We start from the raw sequence: 16315 nt of genomic DNA, 5'->3' as shown, positions 1-16315 counted from the left end.
CACCTAGAAATGAAACAATGATGCATAGAATTCAGAGTCAAGAGAATTCATTGGAGACACAGTACCTCTTGGGGTTCTTTTTAAAGCATCAGCACAGTTGATATCCATGGTGTTATTTCCAGCTTCCAGAAAAGCGTTCTCCCTTGTTTCATTGCACCTCTTGGTTTCATAAACTGAAAACATTAAGAAAGTCAGTCCTGTTCTCAAGCCTCATGCCTAAATAATTTGCTAAAGAACTCCCTTCTCTGGAAGACCGCCTATTGGTGATCCCATCTCCCCTGTGCAAGGTTGGCCACATGGCACTTTCTTCCCACCTTTGGCTGGTAGAAATGGAGTGGCCAAAATGGCCTTAGCAACACCCTGGCCACAACCCAAGAGAAGAGAGGAGAAGGGCATGCTTCCCAGAACTGGTACTCTGATAGGCAAGCTAAGCAGTTTCCACAGGACACTCAATGATACTGGAGTGCCTGGTTAGGGGCGAATGCAATCTTTATAAGCAAGAGTAGCTAAGCATTTTAAAGTTTTCCCAAAAAAATAGTCACTAGGAACAGAACTTCTGCATTTGGGAAGAATCCCTTGAGTAAACACTCTTCATCAAACCTATAAACACATTTTGTGAGATCAACCTCAACATTTTGGGGGTATAACCAGAGTTTGTCTCTGAGCAAGTGAGAAAGCTGTCCTAGGGGCTATGGCAGACTGCTTATTACTTGTGATCACCATTTACCTATTCTTTCTTTGGGTCTAGAACTACTAAATTTAAGCTGAAGACAAGCCATTTTCTAGCTTCCCTTGCAGCTAGGCAGAGCCATGCAACTATTTTCAGGCCAATGGATCAAAGAACAGAATGGCATGTGCTAAGGGAAACAGACATCCTTTCAACTTATTTTTTCCCCTTTTCACTGGCTGGTAAAAGGGTGTAATAGTAGAACAGCTGTCTTGTATCACAAAGTGAAGGTGAATGATGAAGGCAGCAGAGCATAGAGCTGCCATGGTATTGCTACATCAGCCCTGACTCACTTATGCTAAAACTATTTAAAAAATAATGGTTAAGCCACTGTTTACCATGCTTATACCACCAGATTTGGTATGTTAATTCAGACACTAAGTTCATATGGAACATTTGCCAAAATAGACTATCAATCAAGTCTCAATGAATTCAAAAGGATTGAAATCCTACATAGTATGTGCTCAGACAACTCATCAAAGAGTATATATCACAACTATTTTTTCCTGGTAAGCAAGTGTGGTTTAACATATGTAAATCAATCAATAGGATTTATCACATTAACAGAATGAAAGATAAAAACCATCTCAATTGATGATAAAATCATCATCTCAATTGAGGTAGAAAAAGCATTTGACGAAGTTCAACATCCTTTCTTGATTAAAACCCACAATAAATAAATGAGGCCATTAACACAAGGAAACCCTAAAAAGCCACAAATATTTGGTAATTGAACAACACACTTCTAAATAAACCATGAGTTAAATGATAAATTACATAGGAAATGTTTTAATATTTTGATCTAAATGATAATGAAAGCCCAGTATATGAAAACTTGCAGGATGCAGCTAAAGGTGTGCTTAGAGGGAAATATATAGCTCTAATTTATAGCTAAGTTTTAAGCTTTAAACGCATATATTGGGAAAGGAGAATGGTTTAAAATTAGTAATCAAATTACTAAGTCAATAAGTTAGAAAATGAAAAGCAAGTTCGACCCAAAAGAAGTGAAAGGAAAGAAATAATACAGAAAATTAAAGAAAAAGGAAATGGAATAATAATATAAATAATCAACAAAGCCAAAAATTGATTCTTTGAAATGATTAACAGATACAGAGGTTAGGAAGAAACCACAGTTCCTGATATAGAGTTCCTAAAACCCTTAGCATTTCCTGAGCAGTAGGAACACTAGGAAAATCTCTTGTTCTAATATTTGGTCTTGGACTCCAGTTGCTGACATACCGCCCCTAAGACCATTGTAATTTCCTGAGTGACAGGAGCATGTGACTCAACTCAAATCCTTTGTATTTTCTTGGTTATAGAAACATCTTTTTTTCTAATGTGGTGACTCTTAGCCAGCTCCTGGATAGCCTCAGGATGGGGGTGGTTGCCAAGGAAACCAATGGTGAGATTAAAGGGTTAGAACTTTCAGTTTCACCCCCATCCCAGATACAGGAAGAGGAGGGAGGCTGAATGTTGAGTTGATGTCAATGGCCAATAATGTACCCAATCATGGCTAACTAATGAAGCCTCCATACAAATCCAAAAGATTTGTTAAGCTGTCTAGGAGATTCTAGATAGCTTAAAATATGTGGGTCCTCGGGGTGGCACCCCTAAAGGGGGCTTAGAAGCTCTGCACCTCTTCTCCCATGCCTTGCCCTGTGCATCTCTTCCATCTGGCTATTCATCTGTATCATTTGTTTTATTTATATATATATATATATAGTATTTATAAATATACATTTATATTTTAAATATTATTTTATATATATATATAGAGAGAGATGGAGTCTTGCTCTCTTGCCCAGGCTTGAGTGCAATGGTGTGATCTCAGCTCATTGCAACCTCCACCTCCTGGGTTCAAGCAATTCTCTTGCCTCAGCCCCCTGGGAAGCTAGGATTACAGGCGCACAACACCACGCCCAGATACTTTTTGTATTTCTTTTTTTTTAGTAGAGATAGGGTTTTGCCATGTTGGCCAGGCTGGTCTTGAACTCCTGACCTCAGGCGATCCACTTGCTTCAGCCTCCCAAAGTGCTGGGAATACAGGCATAACTCACCACACCCAGCCCATTTGTAATATATTTTTAATAAATGGATAAATGTAAGTAAAGTGCTTTCCTGAGTTAAGTGAGTCACTCTAGCAAATTACTCAAACCCAAGGAAGGGGTTGTGGGACTCTAATGTGTAGCCTGTCAGTCGGACGTACAGGTTACAACCTAGAACTTGAGATTGGCATTTGAGGTGAAGAACACTTTTGTGGGATTAAGCCTGCAGCCTATGGGATCTGACACTATCTTTGGTAGAGAATGTCAGATAATGTCATAATTGAATTATAGAACACCCAGCTGGTATCCACCGGAGAACTGTGCGGTCAGTGTGGAAAATGAGCCCACACATATTTTGGTGACCAGAGATGAAGTGTTCTGTGTTCTCGTTACTATGTGGGAGTAGAGGAGGAAAATAACCGAGGATTTTTCTGTCCTCTAGCCATGGAGGCGTGGCGAATATGCTCTTAAATACTTTCCATCATACCAAGGGAAGCTGAAAAGAAGAAGAGAGCTGGTTTATTCTCTTGTCCCTTGAATTTGCATTTTTGAAAACAGAGTCCTTCTCATGTAGAATGTTGGTGTAGAGGGTCTATGATCCTGGAAACCCACAGATTTCATCATTCAGAAACCCTGGCAAAGCCAGGACCCAGACCTCTTAATGGTCTTTACGGAGGATGATAAAGACTCTACTCAGCCTCTCTTACCTACATCTAAGTCAGAAATTCGACCCTTTCCTGGAGAAGCAAAACTGTCATTCCAGATCTTCAACTCCACGCTCTGAATTAGTTGAGTAGCCTGTCTTGCAATGTCCTCTCTGCTTCCATTTCTTCTCAGATTTTCCTTCAAAAAAATAAAGCTAATTAGATTGACTCTCACTGAAATGTAAGAAATAAGGAATATGCACAAGTGTTGGAGTGGGGAGCCCAGAAGGCAACGATATTTATTAAGGTGCTACAAGGTGCGTGTGGCATTGAGAATCTAGGTGCTTGATGTAGGTCTTTGAATGACAGCTGAGGCACTTTCCCCCTACCCTTGTATTTCTCTTTCTCTATGGATATGTAGCACATGGAACTTCTTAATTGTGGGAGGCTGTCCCAGGCACTGTAGGATGTTGAGCTGTATCCCTGGTCTCTATCCACCAGATGCCAGTCACACATATCACCCCGAAGGTATGACAACCAAAAGTGTCCCCAGACATTGACAGATAACCTTGGAATGGAGGACAAAATTACCCCTGGATAGAACTACCCTGCCCTAAAAATCACAGGAAGACATGTTAATGTTTGGGTAGGAGAATGACATAGTGATACATACCAGCTGTTTCCCAAATCCAGGCTTCACCCCACTCACCCAAATATCCACTTTTGCCTGTGTCCCTTGACTATTGTCCTCTGTGAAAGAAAAGATGTCATTGAAAGAGATGTGGGAGAAAATACACCGTGCTTACATCCCTTCCTCCAATCACCCTCAAGTTGAGTCTTTCCCTAATACTTCCGCAGCCCATCCTAATTCCCCTCTAAGAAGCCTAAAAAGTATTGCACACTAGAATTATGAAAGAGAATTAGAATGGGGCTTCCAGTTCCATATTGATTTGGTGTAAAAGTCATAGCAATCTTTGCTATTGAATGTAATGGCAAAAACCGCCATTACTTTTGCACCAACCCATTACTTTAGTGAACCCTGTTTATTGGGCACCTACTCAAAACCAAGCACAATGCTGAAATATATGGATATAGGCTAGGAGAAGAAACAAAGGTGTCCCCTTGTGGAATCTGCAGTTTGGCATGAAAGTCATTAGCAAGTTATTATGGATAAATAATTAAGCAATTGCAAGGGATGCTCTTAATAAATAGAACATGACATGTGGATAAAAAGATGGGAAGTATAGACACTGGGGACTACTAGAGGGAGAGGGTGGGAGGCTGATGAGGGCTGAAAAGCTACCGATTGGGTACTATGCCCACTACCCGGGTGATGGAAACATTCATACACCAAACCCCAGAGACACGCAATTTACCCACGCAACAAACCTGCACATATACAACATCCATACCTAAAATAAAATAAAACAGGACTTCCCAAAATCAATCAATCAATCAATCAATCAATCAATCAATAATAAATAGGACACGATGGTGTGGGAGTATATAGCAGAGGATCCCAACACATCAGGGTGACATGAAAGAAATCAGTGTTAATTGACTTAATAATATAGAAGCAGTTGTCTACACATCGCAGTATATAAAGTGCCTTCATATATATTATCTCATTTCAAGGAACACAGAAGGTTGTAGAAAAGGCACATACAGCATAATAACCAGTATTAACTGACTCTTCCTAGGTGCCTAGGACTGTTAAGTATTTCACATACATTAATAATGAGTAGGGGCTGGGTGCAGTGGCTCACGCCTGTAATCCTAGCACTTTGGGAGGCCAAGACGGGTGGATCATTTAAGGTCAGGAGTTCCAGACCGGTGCAGGCAACATTGTGAAACCTTGTCTCTACAAAAAATGCAAAAATTAGCCAGGTGTGGTGGCATATGCCTGTGGTCCCAGCTACTCAGGAGGCTGAGGTGGGAGGATTGCTTGAGCCTGGGAGGCAGAGGTTGCAGTGAGCCAAGATCACACCACTACACTCCAGCCTGGTAACAAAGTGAGACCCCATCTAAAAAATAATAATAATGAATAGGTAAAGTGTATTAATTTCCTGGGGTTGCCATAATATAGTGACATAAATTGGGTGGTTTAAAGCAATAGAAATGTATTGTCTCATAGTTCTGAAGGCCAGAAGTCCAAATCAAGGTGCCAGCAAGACCATTCTCCCTCTTAAGGCTCCAGGGAAATACCTTGCCCTGCCTCTTCCAGCCTCTGGTGGTTGCCATCAGTCTCTGACATTCTTTGCCCTTTGGTAGCATAACTCCAATCTTCACCTCTGTCTTCACATGGTCATCTTCCCTCTGTGTGTGTCTCTGGGTCCAAATACTCTCCATCTTATAAGGACACCAATCATGTAGGATTCAGGGTCCACTTTGATCTTATATAACTGCATCTTGACTTATTACATCTACAAATACCCTATTTCCAGATAAGATCATATTCACAGATTCCAGGTGGAATCAATTTGGGGAGAACACTATTCAGTCCAGTAAGAAGGATTCAGAAATGGCTGCAAATAATCCCTGCCTCTTGGCATTCACATCCTTGGGTAATCTTCCCTTGACTGTGGACTGGTCTCAGTGACTCATTTCTAAGGAACAGAATATAGCAAACATGATAGGATGTCACTTCTGAGAGTGGGTTATAAAAGACTATGACTCCTGTCTTATTCATGCTCTCTTTCTGGCTATTCTAATGTGTTTGCTATAACAAAGCAAGCTGTAGAGACCCACATATCTAGAAACTAAAGGCTGCCTCCCACCAAGCACCAGAAATGAACTGAGGGTTTCAGTCCACCAGCTCTGAAGGAACTAAATTCTCCCAGCAACCTTGTGAGTAGCTTGGAAGCAGAACCTGCCCCAGTCGAGTTCCAGATGAAACCACAGCCTGGACAAAACCTCAGTTGCAACTGTGATAGAGCCAGAAGCAAAAGACTCAGCTAAGCCATGCTTAGTTCCCTAACCCAAAGAAACTATGAAACAATACATATGTGTTGTTTTAGGCCACTAAATTTCGGGGTAACTTGTTATGTAGCAACACGTAACTGACACAGTAGATACTATTAATATTACTACTCCCATTTAAAGATGAGGTATATAGAAATTAAGTCATTAACTGAAAGCCAGATGATAAGTGGAAGATTTAGCACTTAAATCCAATCTCTCTTATCCAAAATGTGAAATAATGCTGGAATTAAACAAATAAATAAATTGTGGATAGTGAGAGACGGGTTTCTCATTGTTGGAGAAGGAAGTTACAAACAAGGAAAGAGGGAAGGTTCCAACAAGCCTTGATGTTGAACTGGAACCAGAGGTATCAGTGTGAATTCATCAGATTTAGTAGATAGGTAGATAGACATAAACATTGAATTTAAGATGCGTGAGAGATGAATAAATAGAGGAATTCAGAAGAAATTTAAAGGTGCCCTTTTGGAAGCTCAGGAAACAGACCTGTATTGGACACATACATTTGGAAGCATCTATATAGAGATAGTTATAGATGCCAAGGCTTGGATGACACCATCTTGGAAAATATCATCAAAGACAACAGAGGAATGAGGGATGAGGGTTAGGATGGAGCTTTACTCTCTTACCCTGGCCTAAAATTAGAGAATCTCTCAGAGTTTCCCCCAAGTCCCCATCATTTTTCAGTGAAAACAGTATTTGGAGGTTCTTACCATAACAATCCGGATGATTATAATCTATCAAACTAGCCAGCCAGTTGAAGCTAGGATGTTTTACCAAACAGCTACAGATGTAAGCTCCAATTTTATTTTTACAATAAGCTTCATACTTGCACTTTGCCAGCCCGGTCTCACATTCATTAATATCTGTGAATCAAGAGAAAGTGTTGCTTTCATTTTCATAGAATTATACCATTTCCCTTGCCCATGAAATCTTTATTGCCCAACCATTGTCCATCAATGTTCTCCCTAAGTTAATTTATAAATCCAATGCAATTCCAATTTTAAAAAATCTACATGTGTATTTTATGAGGTGAGAGACAAATTGTTGCTATCATGCAGATGCAGCCAGAAAAAACTACAAGGTGGGAACAAAGTATAGGACATTAAGTATAGGACATTAAGACAAAGTATAAAACTGCAACTAAACAAAGAGGTACTGATGCATGCATAAATAAAAATAGACTAATGAAATAGACTAGAAGTCCAGACATAGACCCAAGTACCTATGGAGCTTTAGAACATGGTAAAGATGACATATCAAATCACTAGAATAAGGATGGAATATCGTTTTTAATGTTGTTTTTAAGTCACACCATTTGCTAAATCAATTTAACACACATAGTGCATGGCAGGGTAATAAACATAGGGTAAGTTAACACACTATTATAAAAACTTGAGAGAGATGAGGAAGGACCACACTACTAAAATCCTGGCTTGGCCGGGCGTGGTGGCTCATGCTTGTCATCCCAGCACTTTGGGAGGCTGAGGCGGGTGGACCACATGAGGTCAGGAGTTCAAGACCAGCCTGGCCAACACGGTGAAACCCTGTCTCTACTAAAAATACAAAAATTGCTGGGCATCATGGTGTGTACCTCTAATCCCAGCTACTCAGGAGGCTGAGGCAGGAGAATCGCTTGAACCCGGGAGGCAGAGGTTGCAGTGAGTTGAGATCGCGCCATTGCACTCCAGTCTGGGTGACAGAGTAAGACTCTGACTCAAAAAAAAAAGGCTAGGCGTGGTGGCTCACACCTGTCATCCCAGCACTTTGGGAGGCTGAAGCAGGAGGATCACCAGGTCAGGAAATCGAAACCATCCTGGCTAACACGGTGAAACCCCGTCTCTACTAAAAACACAAAAAATTAGCCGGGCATGGTGGTGGGTGCCTGTAGTCCTAGCTACTCGGGAGGCTGAGGCAGCAGAATGGCATAAACCTGAGAGGCGGAGCTTACAGTGAGCCGAGATTGCACCACTGCACTCCAGCCTGGGCAACAGAGCGAGACTCCATCTCAAAAAAAAAAAAAAAAAAATCCTGGCTTATGCAATGTTTATGTGTCTTGCCACTCCCAACCACATCAGCCTTCTCTGCTGAATGGACCAGAGCTGAGGCTCAAGCAAAGGACCCACAGACAAAAGGTGCTCTGGACCACAGACTTATACTTGTGCTCTCCATCTGAAGGACTCAGGGACAAGCACACCTGGCCGACGGCTGTACTTTATCAAATAGTCTGCTGAAGAGAGACAAGTTTTATTTGGGCTATGGGTTTATGTGTTTTGGGCAGAGGACACATGGAACAGAATAGTTATCACTAATGAGAGATTAAATTAAAACCCCATTAACATTTTTACCTTCACACTTCTCAGAGAACTCATGAAAGTATGTCCTGCCAGACCTGGCTGAAAAGCCGTGTTCACAGGTGCAGTGGGTGCTGTTGTGGCACTTGGCATATTTAGGGCATGGAGGACAGAAAGCTGCAGAGAAACAGAATCCATTCATTCGTCTAAGAAATATTCAGTATGCGTCTACCCTGTACCAATGCTGCAGTCAGAAGAATGTCATGTTGGGAATAGTTCTGTTGGCATCCGTTTGGCACCCAGACCTTTGCTGAACACAGGGGCACACAGTGCCCAACCATGTCCCACTTCTGCCACCAACACCACTTTTGCCAGATGGGTGAACCTCCAAATGCCAGCACCTGTTTTTCTTTCCTTGAGGGTTCACCCTGGCTACCAGAATTATCTTTGTTCATCACATGGCAGGTTAACAATGCCTTTCCTCTCATAAGTAGCTCCCTTTATCAATGATTGATAGAAGATAGTGCATTTAAAAAAAAAAAAAAAAGCCAATTTTGGCCAGGCGCAATGGTTCACGCCTGTAATCCCAGAATTTTGGGAGGCTGAGGCAGGTGGATCATGAGGTCAGGAGATTGAGACCAATCTGGCTAACATGGTGAAATCCCGTCTCTACTAAAAAAATACAAAAAAAAAAAAAAAATTAGCTGGGCATGGTGGCGGGCACCTGTAGACCCAGCTACTCGGGAGGCTGAGGCAGGAGAATGGCATGAACCTGGGAGGCGGAGCTTGCAGTGAGCCGAGATAGTGCCACTGCTCTCCAGCCTGGGCGACAGAGCGAGACTCCATCTCAAAAAAAAAAAAAAAGCCAATTTCATTATTATTTTAAAACCAACAGAAAATAGTAAGTGTTGGTGAGAATGTAGAGAAAATGGAACCCTTGTGCCCTGCTGGTAGAAATGTAAAATGACGCCATGTCTATGAGAAACAGTATGGCAATTCCTCAAAAAATTCTAAATCAGAATTACCATATGATCTTGCCATATGATCCAGCAATCACACTTCTGGGAATATACTCAAAGGAATCAAAAGCAGGGTATAGAAGAGATATTTGTCCACTCATGTTCATATCACCATTATTCATAATAGCCAAATGTTGTATGTAATCCAGGTGCCCATGAATGAATAAATGAATGAACAAAATGTGGTCCATCCACACAATAGTATGTTATTCAGCTTTTAGAAAGAAGGAAATTCTGGCCAGGCATGGTGGCTCACACACCTGTAATCCCAGCACTTTGGGAGGCTGAGGTGGGTGGATCACCTGAGGTCAGGAGTTCGAGACCAGCCTGACCAACATGGTGAAACCTCATCTCTAATAAATGCAAACAAACAAACAAACAAAATTAGCTGGGCATGGTGGTGAATGCCTATAATCCCAGCTACTTGGAAGGCTGAGGCAGGAGAATCGCTTGAACCCAGCAGGCTGAGGTTGCAGTGAGCCGAGATTGTACCATTGCACTCCAGCCTGGGCAGCAAAAGTGAAACTCAGTCTCAAAAAAAGAAAAAAAAAAAAAAAAAAGAATGAATGGAATTCTGACACATGCTACACCATAAATGAACCTTGGGGAACATTATGCTCCATGAAATAAGCAAAGCATCAAATAATGTATGATTCCACTCCTTTGAGATGCCCAGAGTTGCTGGATTCATAGAGACAGAAAGTAGAATGGTGGGTGCCAGGGCCTTGGGGAGGAGGAATGGGGAGTTCATGTTTCATAGACACAGAGTTTCAGTTCTGCAACTAGAAAGAACACTGTGGGTGGATGGTGGTGATGGTTGCATGGCAGTGCAAATGTTGAATGGCATTTACCTGTACCCTTGACAATAGTTATAAAGCTACATTTTACATTATCTACATTTTACCACAATTTGGAACATACTCATAATCAATAGGTTCCTTACCCGTTGAGGTGTATGAGGTGCCTGTTCCATGCCACACCCAACAGCTTCCCTCAGGTATTAAACTCCAGCTGCCCACATGTAACTTGCTTGATAAGGATCCTATATGAGCTCCTCCCCTTCCTATGCCACTGCCCACTCCCAGCTGGTGCCTCCTAGGATTCCCTCCCAGAACAACGAGTTGCTCTCAGGGTCTGCTTCTGGGGGAACCCAAGCAATGGCTTGTGGTGAAGGCAAAGTATTTCCTGGAATGACTCAAGACACAGGCTTGGGGAAAGAAAGAGGAGAGTCTAGCGTCCACCAGCCATGTGACCTTGAGCCAGCCACTTTTCTGGAGGACCCTCGATCAAGTTGGATAATGCCCATGCTGTCTTTGTAGGAGTGTCATGGGGATTGACTGAGATGGTATATGTGATGTGCTTTGCTATGTAAATGCAGGTGATGGTGATAATGGAGATGGGAAAACAGCTCTTGGGATCTCCAAGGAGCCAGAAGGAAATGCCAGAGACTCCATGCTCTGTCTCTTGAAAAAAGCTCCTTCCCTTCTCTGAAGGAAGCTTCCAGATCCCAATTTCCTTTCCTCTGGCCTTTGGCTATGAATAGACTCACCTCCAGAATTCTCGGCTTCTGATCCTGGCAGAACCACTAAGATAGTGAGACCTGGAACAGAGAGAGGAGGGGATCATTCAGACGGGGATCCCCTAGACTCTGCTTGGCTGAAGGCTGGGTGAGTTAGGGGCGACTAACCCTAACTCTGCCCAGTCACACGTGCAAGCTTCACCATAGCGTCTTCCAGGCAGGTTATAAACACAAGAGTCACAAATTTGGACATCATATCCTTCTAAAGTATGGGAAGTGCATCTAATTGGAGCTGTGTTTCCCAATTTCAGAAAACCCAGCAGCTAATTCAGCTTCTTCTCTATGTCCTAGCACCAAAAGATTAAGTTGGCAATCTCCTTTCTATATTCAACAGTTTATTTTAATATCAGTCCGGACCTCAAACCACACACTGTTCAAGAAAAATATAAATGGAAACCCCATAGGTCCTTTTAAATTTTCCATTAGCAACATTTTTTTGTCTTTTGAGACAGAGTTTTGCTCTGTTGCCCAGGCTGGAGTGTAACGGCATGTTCTCGACTCACTGCAACCTCCACCTCCCAGGTTCAAGCGATTCTCCCGCCTCAGCCTCCCAAGTAGCTGGGATTACAGGCAACTGCCACCATGCCTGGATAATTTTTGTATTTTTAGTAGAGATGGGGTTTCACCATATTGGCCAGGCTCGTCTCAAACTCATGACCTGAAGTGATTTGCACGCCTCGGCCTCCCAAAGTGCTGGGATTACAGCCGTGAGCCACCATGCCTGGCTGACAGGGCCATTTTTTCTGAACCAAAACACTCAACGCCAATTTTCCTGTGAATAATTATTTTTTTTTTTTCCAGAGAGAAATATCACTTGATTCCCACAGGGTAGGGGTCGGCAAACTGGACCTATGAGTTGAGATGACTTTTATATTTTTTACATAAAACATTTTAAATGGTTGAAAAAATCAAAAGAAGAATAATACTTAATGGCCATGAAAATGATATGAATTTTAGCTGCTTATGTCTGTAAATAAAGTTTTATTGACACACAGCCACGTCCACTCATTTCCATAAGGCCTATGGATGCTTTAGGGCTGGAATAGCTGAATTGAGTAGTTAAGCCAGAGGCTATATGGCCCACAAAGCTGAAATACAAATTATCTGTCCCTTTACAGAAAAAAATGTGTCCGCCCCTTACATACAGTATGGAACATCACTTACCTGTAAGGTCTCCTAACAAACCTTCCATCCTTAAACTGTATCTGATGCCTCCTACGGAGATTTCTTTTTCTCATCTCTAAGACCCTAAAGCCCAGAGGACAGGGTGGGAAGGTCTAGGTTGTAACTTACTGAGCTATGATGCTCCAAGCATGGACCCGCTTGGCGTCAATCCATATAGCAGATACTTGAAGTGACCCTTTAGCCTACCCCAGAGGGGGTTCCTATGAATGCAGATGACATTCTTTTTCTTTCTTTCTTTCTTTTTGAGATGGAGAGTCTCACTCTGTCACCCAGGGCTGGCGTGCAGTGGCGGAATCTCGGCTCACTGCAGCCTCTGCCTTCTGGGTTCAAGCGATTCTCCTGCCTCAGCCTCCAGAGTAGCTAGGATTACAAGCATCCGCCACCATGGCCGGCTAAATTTTTTGTCTTTTTAGTAGAGATGGCGTTTCACCATGTTGGCCAGGCTGGTTTCAAACTCCCGACCTTAAGTGATTCACCTGCCTTGGCCTCCTAAAGTGCTAGGATTAGAGGCATGAGCCACGGTGCCCGGCCGCAGATAACTTTCTGTCTCTCTCTGCAACAGTGCATTTTACTGCACCCAGCTGGGGAGTAGGCCAGAAATGTGGGAATTACACTGTCTCTTGGAGGTCCCTAGCAGGACAGCACCCCACCTGCCCGCAGTGGTAACCCCCTCACTAACACACCCTTCAGCGGCTCTTCACCCTTCCTTGTGTGACCTCCCCACACCCTCCTTTCCTGGGATCCCCTCCCAAATAAACTATTTACGCATACGAGTCCTTGTTTCAGTTCTGCTTTGTGGCAGCCCAGCCTGACTTGAGATGAGAGCTTCTAATAGGAGAGGCACACGCAGTTAATGCTGGAGAAAATACCAGATTTGAAGGAGCAAATCAAGCAAGGACACCAGGGGCATGAGGAGAAGGGAAGGGAGTTCTTAGTTCCACTTACCCAAGAGCAGGACCAGGAAGCACCTGCTCCCCATAGCGCTGAGATGCCGGGAACAATCGCTCTCAAGCAGGACGCGGTCAGAGTGCCTGTAATGAATAAGCCCCATGAAATCTGATTTCTGATGGTTCAAGTTCAGAAGCCACGTGGCCAATGCTTATCAAAATGTAAGGCCAAGGCAGGAGAATTGCTTGAAACCAGAAAGCAGAGGTAGCAGTGAGCCGAGATCGCACCACTGCACTCCAGGCTGGGCAACAGAGCAAGACTCCATCTCGAAACCAACCAACCAACCAACCAACCAACCAACAAACAAACAAAAACCTTTCATCTCTCCCTCTTGTTTGACCCAATAATTCTGCCTCTGGTTAACTCTCTCAAGGAAAAGACCCTGCAAGGATGATCATAACACATTTGGTTATAGGGAACAAGTTTATCACTCAACAAATGCTAAAAAATGGATGCATCTGATGAAATATCCAGCTGAAATTTAAAATCCTGTTCTATGGCAATCAGCAAGATCGAGAGTGGAAAACTCCACCAGACAAACTACTCATTTTTTCTTTCTTCTTTTTTTTTTTTTTACATTGCTGTCATTGATTTATTTTTAATTTTTAATTCATAAATAATTATATATGCTTATGGGCTATAATATGATGTTTTGACTTATGTTGACATTGTGGAATAATTTTTTTTTTTTTTCGCTCTATCGCCCAGGCTGGAGTGCAGTGGCCCGATCTCGGCTCACTGCAAGCTCCGCCTCCCGAGTTCACGCCATTCGCCTGCTTCAGCCTCCGGAGTAGCTGGGACTACAGGCTCCTGCCACCACGCCCGGCTAATTTGTTTTGCATTTTTAGTAGAGACACAGTTTCACCGTGTTAGCCAGGATGGTCTCGATCTCCTGACCTCGTGATGCGCCCGCCTCAGCCTCCCAAAGTGCTGGGATTATAGGCGTGAGCCACCGCGCCTGGCTGACATTGTGGAATGATTAAATCAAGACAATTAACATATGCATCACCTCACATACCTATCGTTTTTTGGTATGAGAACTTTTAAAATTTATTCTTTTAGCAATTTTGAAATATATAATATAGGCCAGGCACGGCGGCTCATGCCTTTAATCCCAGCACGTTGGGAGAACGAGATGGGCAGATCACCTGAGGTCAGGAGTTAGAGACCAGCCTGGTCAACATGGTGAAACCCCGTCTCTACTAACAATACAAAAATTAGCCGGGTGTGGTGGCAGGTGCCTGTAATCTCAGCTACTGGGGAGGCTGAGGCAGGAGAATCACTTGAACCTGGGAGGTAGAGGTTGCAGTGAGCTGAGACCGTGCCACTGCCCTCTAACCTGGGTGACAGAGCAAGACTCCATCTCAAAAAATAAAAAAAGAAAGAAATATGTACACATATATTTATAATATATTTATATAAAAGGCTACTATCTCCTCTGTTTTAGGAAAATGTTAGCCTTCTATATACAATTATCCATATTTGCATGTGTGTATGGGTGTTTATATGTGTATACACAAAATCATACATACAAATGTACAAACATAAATGCATCAAATGCATCTGTATGTGTATGATAATTTTGTATTTGCATAAAATATTCCTGGAAGGTACCTAACACACTCATAGCATCCGTTACATTTGAAAACAAACGTATGCGAGGCATAACACCTAGGTGATGGGTTGATAGGTGCGGCAAACCACCATGGCACATGTTTACCTACGTAACAAACTCACACGTCCTGCACATATATCCCGGAACTTAAGATAAAGTAAAATTTATTTATTTATTTAGAGACAGAGTCTCACTCTGTTGCCCAGGCTGGAGTGCAATGGCCCGATCTCGGCTCACTGCAACCTCCGCCTCACGGGTTCAACTGATTCTCCTACCTCAGCCTCCCAAGTAGCTGGGATAACAGGCACCGGCCACCACGACTGGCTAATTTTTTATATTTTTAGTAGAGACAGGGTTTTGTCATGTTGGCTAGGCTGGCCCTCCTCGGCCTCCCAAAATGCTGGGATTACAGGCGTGAGCCACTGCACCCAGCCTAAAATAAAATAAAATATTTTTAAAAAGGAGAAAGAAACCAAGTGACTGGGAAGCCGAGGCAAGGAGACTTTTCAGTTTATCCTCTTCTATCTTTTGAATTTTGAGCCAAGTGAAGGTCTTGTCTATTCAAAACAGAAATCATTTCTAACAGAGAAAATAGTGGAGGTACTAGACATCACTGTAAATGAGGCTTTCTGGCCGTGGCGCCCAGGCTGGAGTGCAGTGGTGTGATCTCGTCTCGCTGTAACCTCCGCCTCCAGGGTTCAAGCAATTCTCCTGTCTCAGCCTCCCTAGTAGCTGGGATGACAGGCTCCCGCCACTACGCCCGGCTAATTTTTGTATTTTCTAAGTAGAGACAGAGTTTCACCATGTTGGTCAGGCTGGTCTCAAACTCCTGACCTCTGGTGATCCACCCGCCTGGGCCTCCCAAAGTGCTGGGATTATAGGTGTGAGCCACCAAGCCAGGCCTAAATGAGTCTTTCAAAGAGGACTTTAAGAAGCATTGTAGTAAGCGTTTGCCTACGGATATCAATTTAAAATGCAGAAAGCACTCTCCTAAGGTAATGTCGGTGGCCAACTGGGGTTTCAGATAAAACCTCCAGTGCACATTAGTAAAGATGATGTACTCTGCAGATCGGTGAAGCCTTTCAAAGGCGCTGCCAGTGATGATGGAGGCACTGATGGAGAAGATGCTTTAAGTAGTTTGCAGAAAAGTTTCACAAAATGTAAGCAGGAAGGAAAACAACAATTATGTGCAATGCAAACAATCCAATATCACATGCAAAAAATAATGTTGTAGGAGGCTATTAGAACAACATGGGCCAGACGCGGTGGGTCACACCTAC

General features: G+C 42.9%; 1 protein-coding gene across 4 annotated transcripts in view; it reads right to left on the bottom strand.

Moving 5' to 3' along the window:
• The window catches only part of LOC101006089 (putative adhesion G protein-coupled receptor E4P), a 53624-nt gene that overhangs the window by 23367 nt on the left and 13942 nt on the right, over positions 1 to 16315 (bottom strand). For 2 of the 4 annotated variants that reach the window (XM_031660042.1, XM_031660043.1), the window contains 7 exons: positions 13418 to 13503; positions 11258 to 11308; positions 8744 to 8866; positions 7109 to 7261; positions 4126 to 4166; positions 3480 to 3615; positions 66 to 173 (listed from right to left, as the gene is read on the bottom strand). In XM_031660042.1, the coding sequence (XP_031515902.1) occupies positions 66 to 173; positions 3480 to 3615; positions 4126 to 4166; positions 7109 to 7261; positions 8744 to 8866; positions 11258 to 11308; positions 13418 to 13451 (646 nt within the window). In that variant the 5' untranslated portion in view covers positions 13452 to 13503. Of the gene's footprint in view, positions 1 to 65; positions 174 to 3479; positions 3616 to 4125; positions 4167 to 7108; positions 7262 to 8743; positions 8867 to 11257; positions 11309 to 13417; positions 14002 to 16315 lie in introns of those variants that run through there. The other 2 variants (XR_004180411.1, XM_031660041.1) reach the window with 2 other exon arrangements.

This window comes from Papio anubis, chromosome 20, assembly GCF_008728515.1.
Source record: "Papio anubis isolate 15944 chromosome 20, Panubis1.0, whole genome shotgun sequence".
Lineage (NCBI taxonomy): Eukaryota > Metazoa > Chordata > Mammalia > Primates > Cercopithecidae > Papio > Papio anubis.
This window is presented reverse-complemented; position numbering and strand designations above follow the sequence as displayed.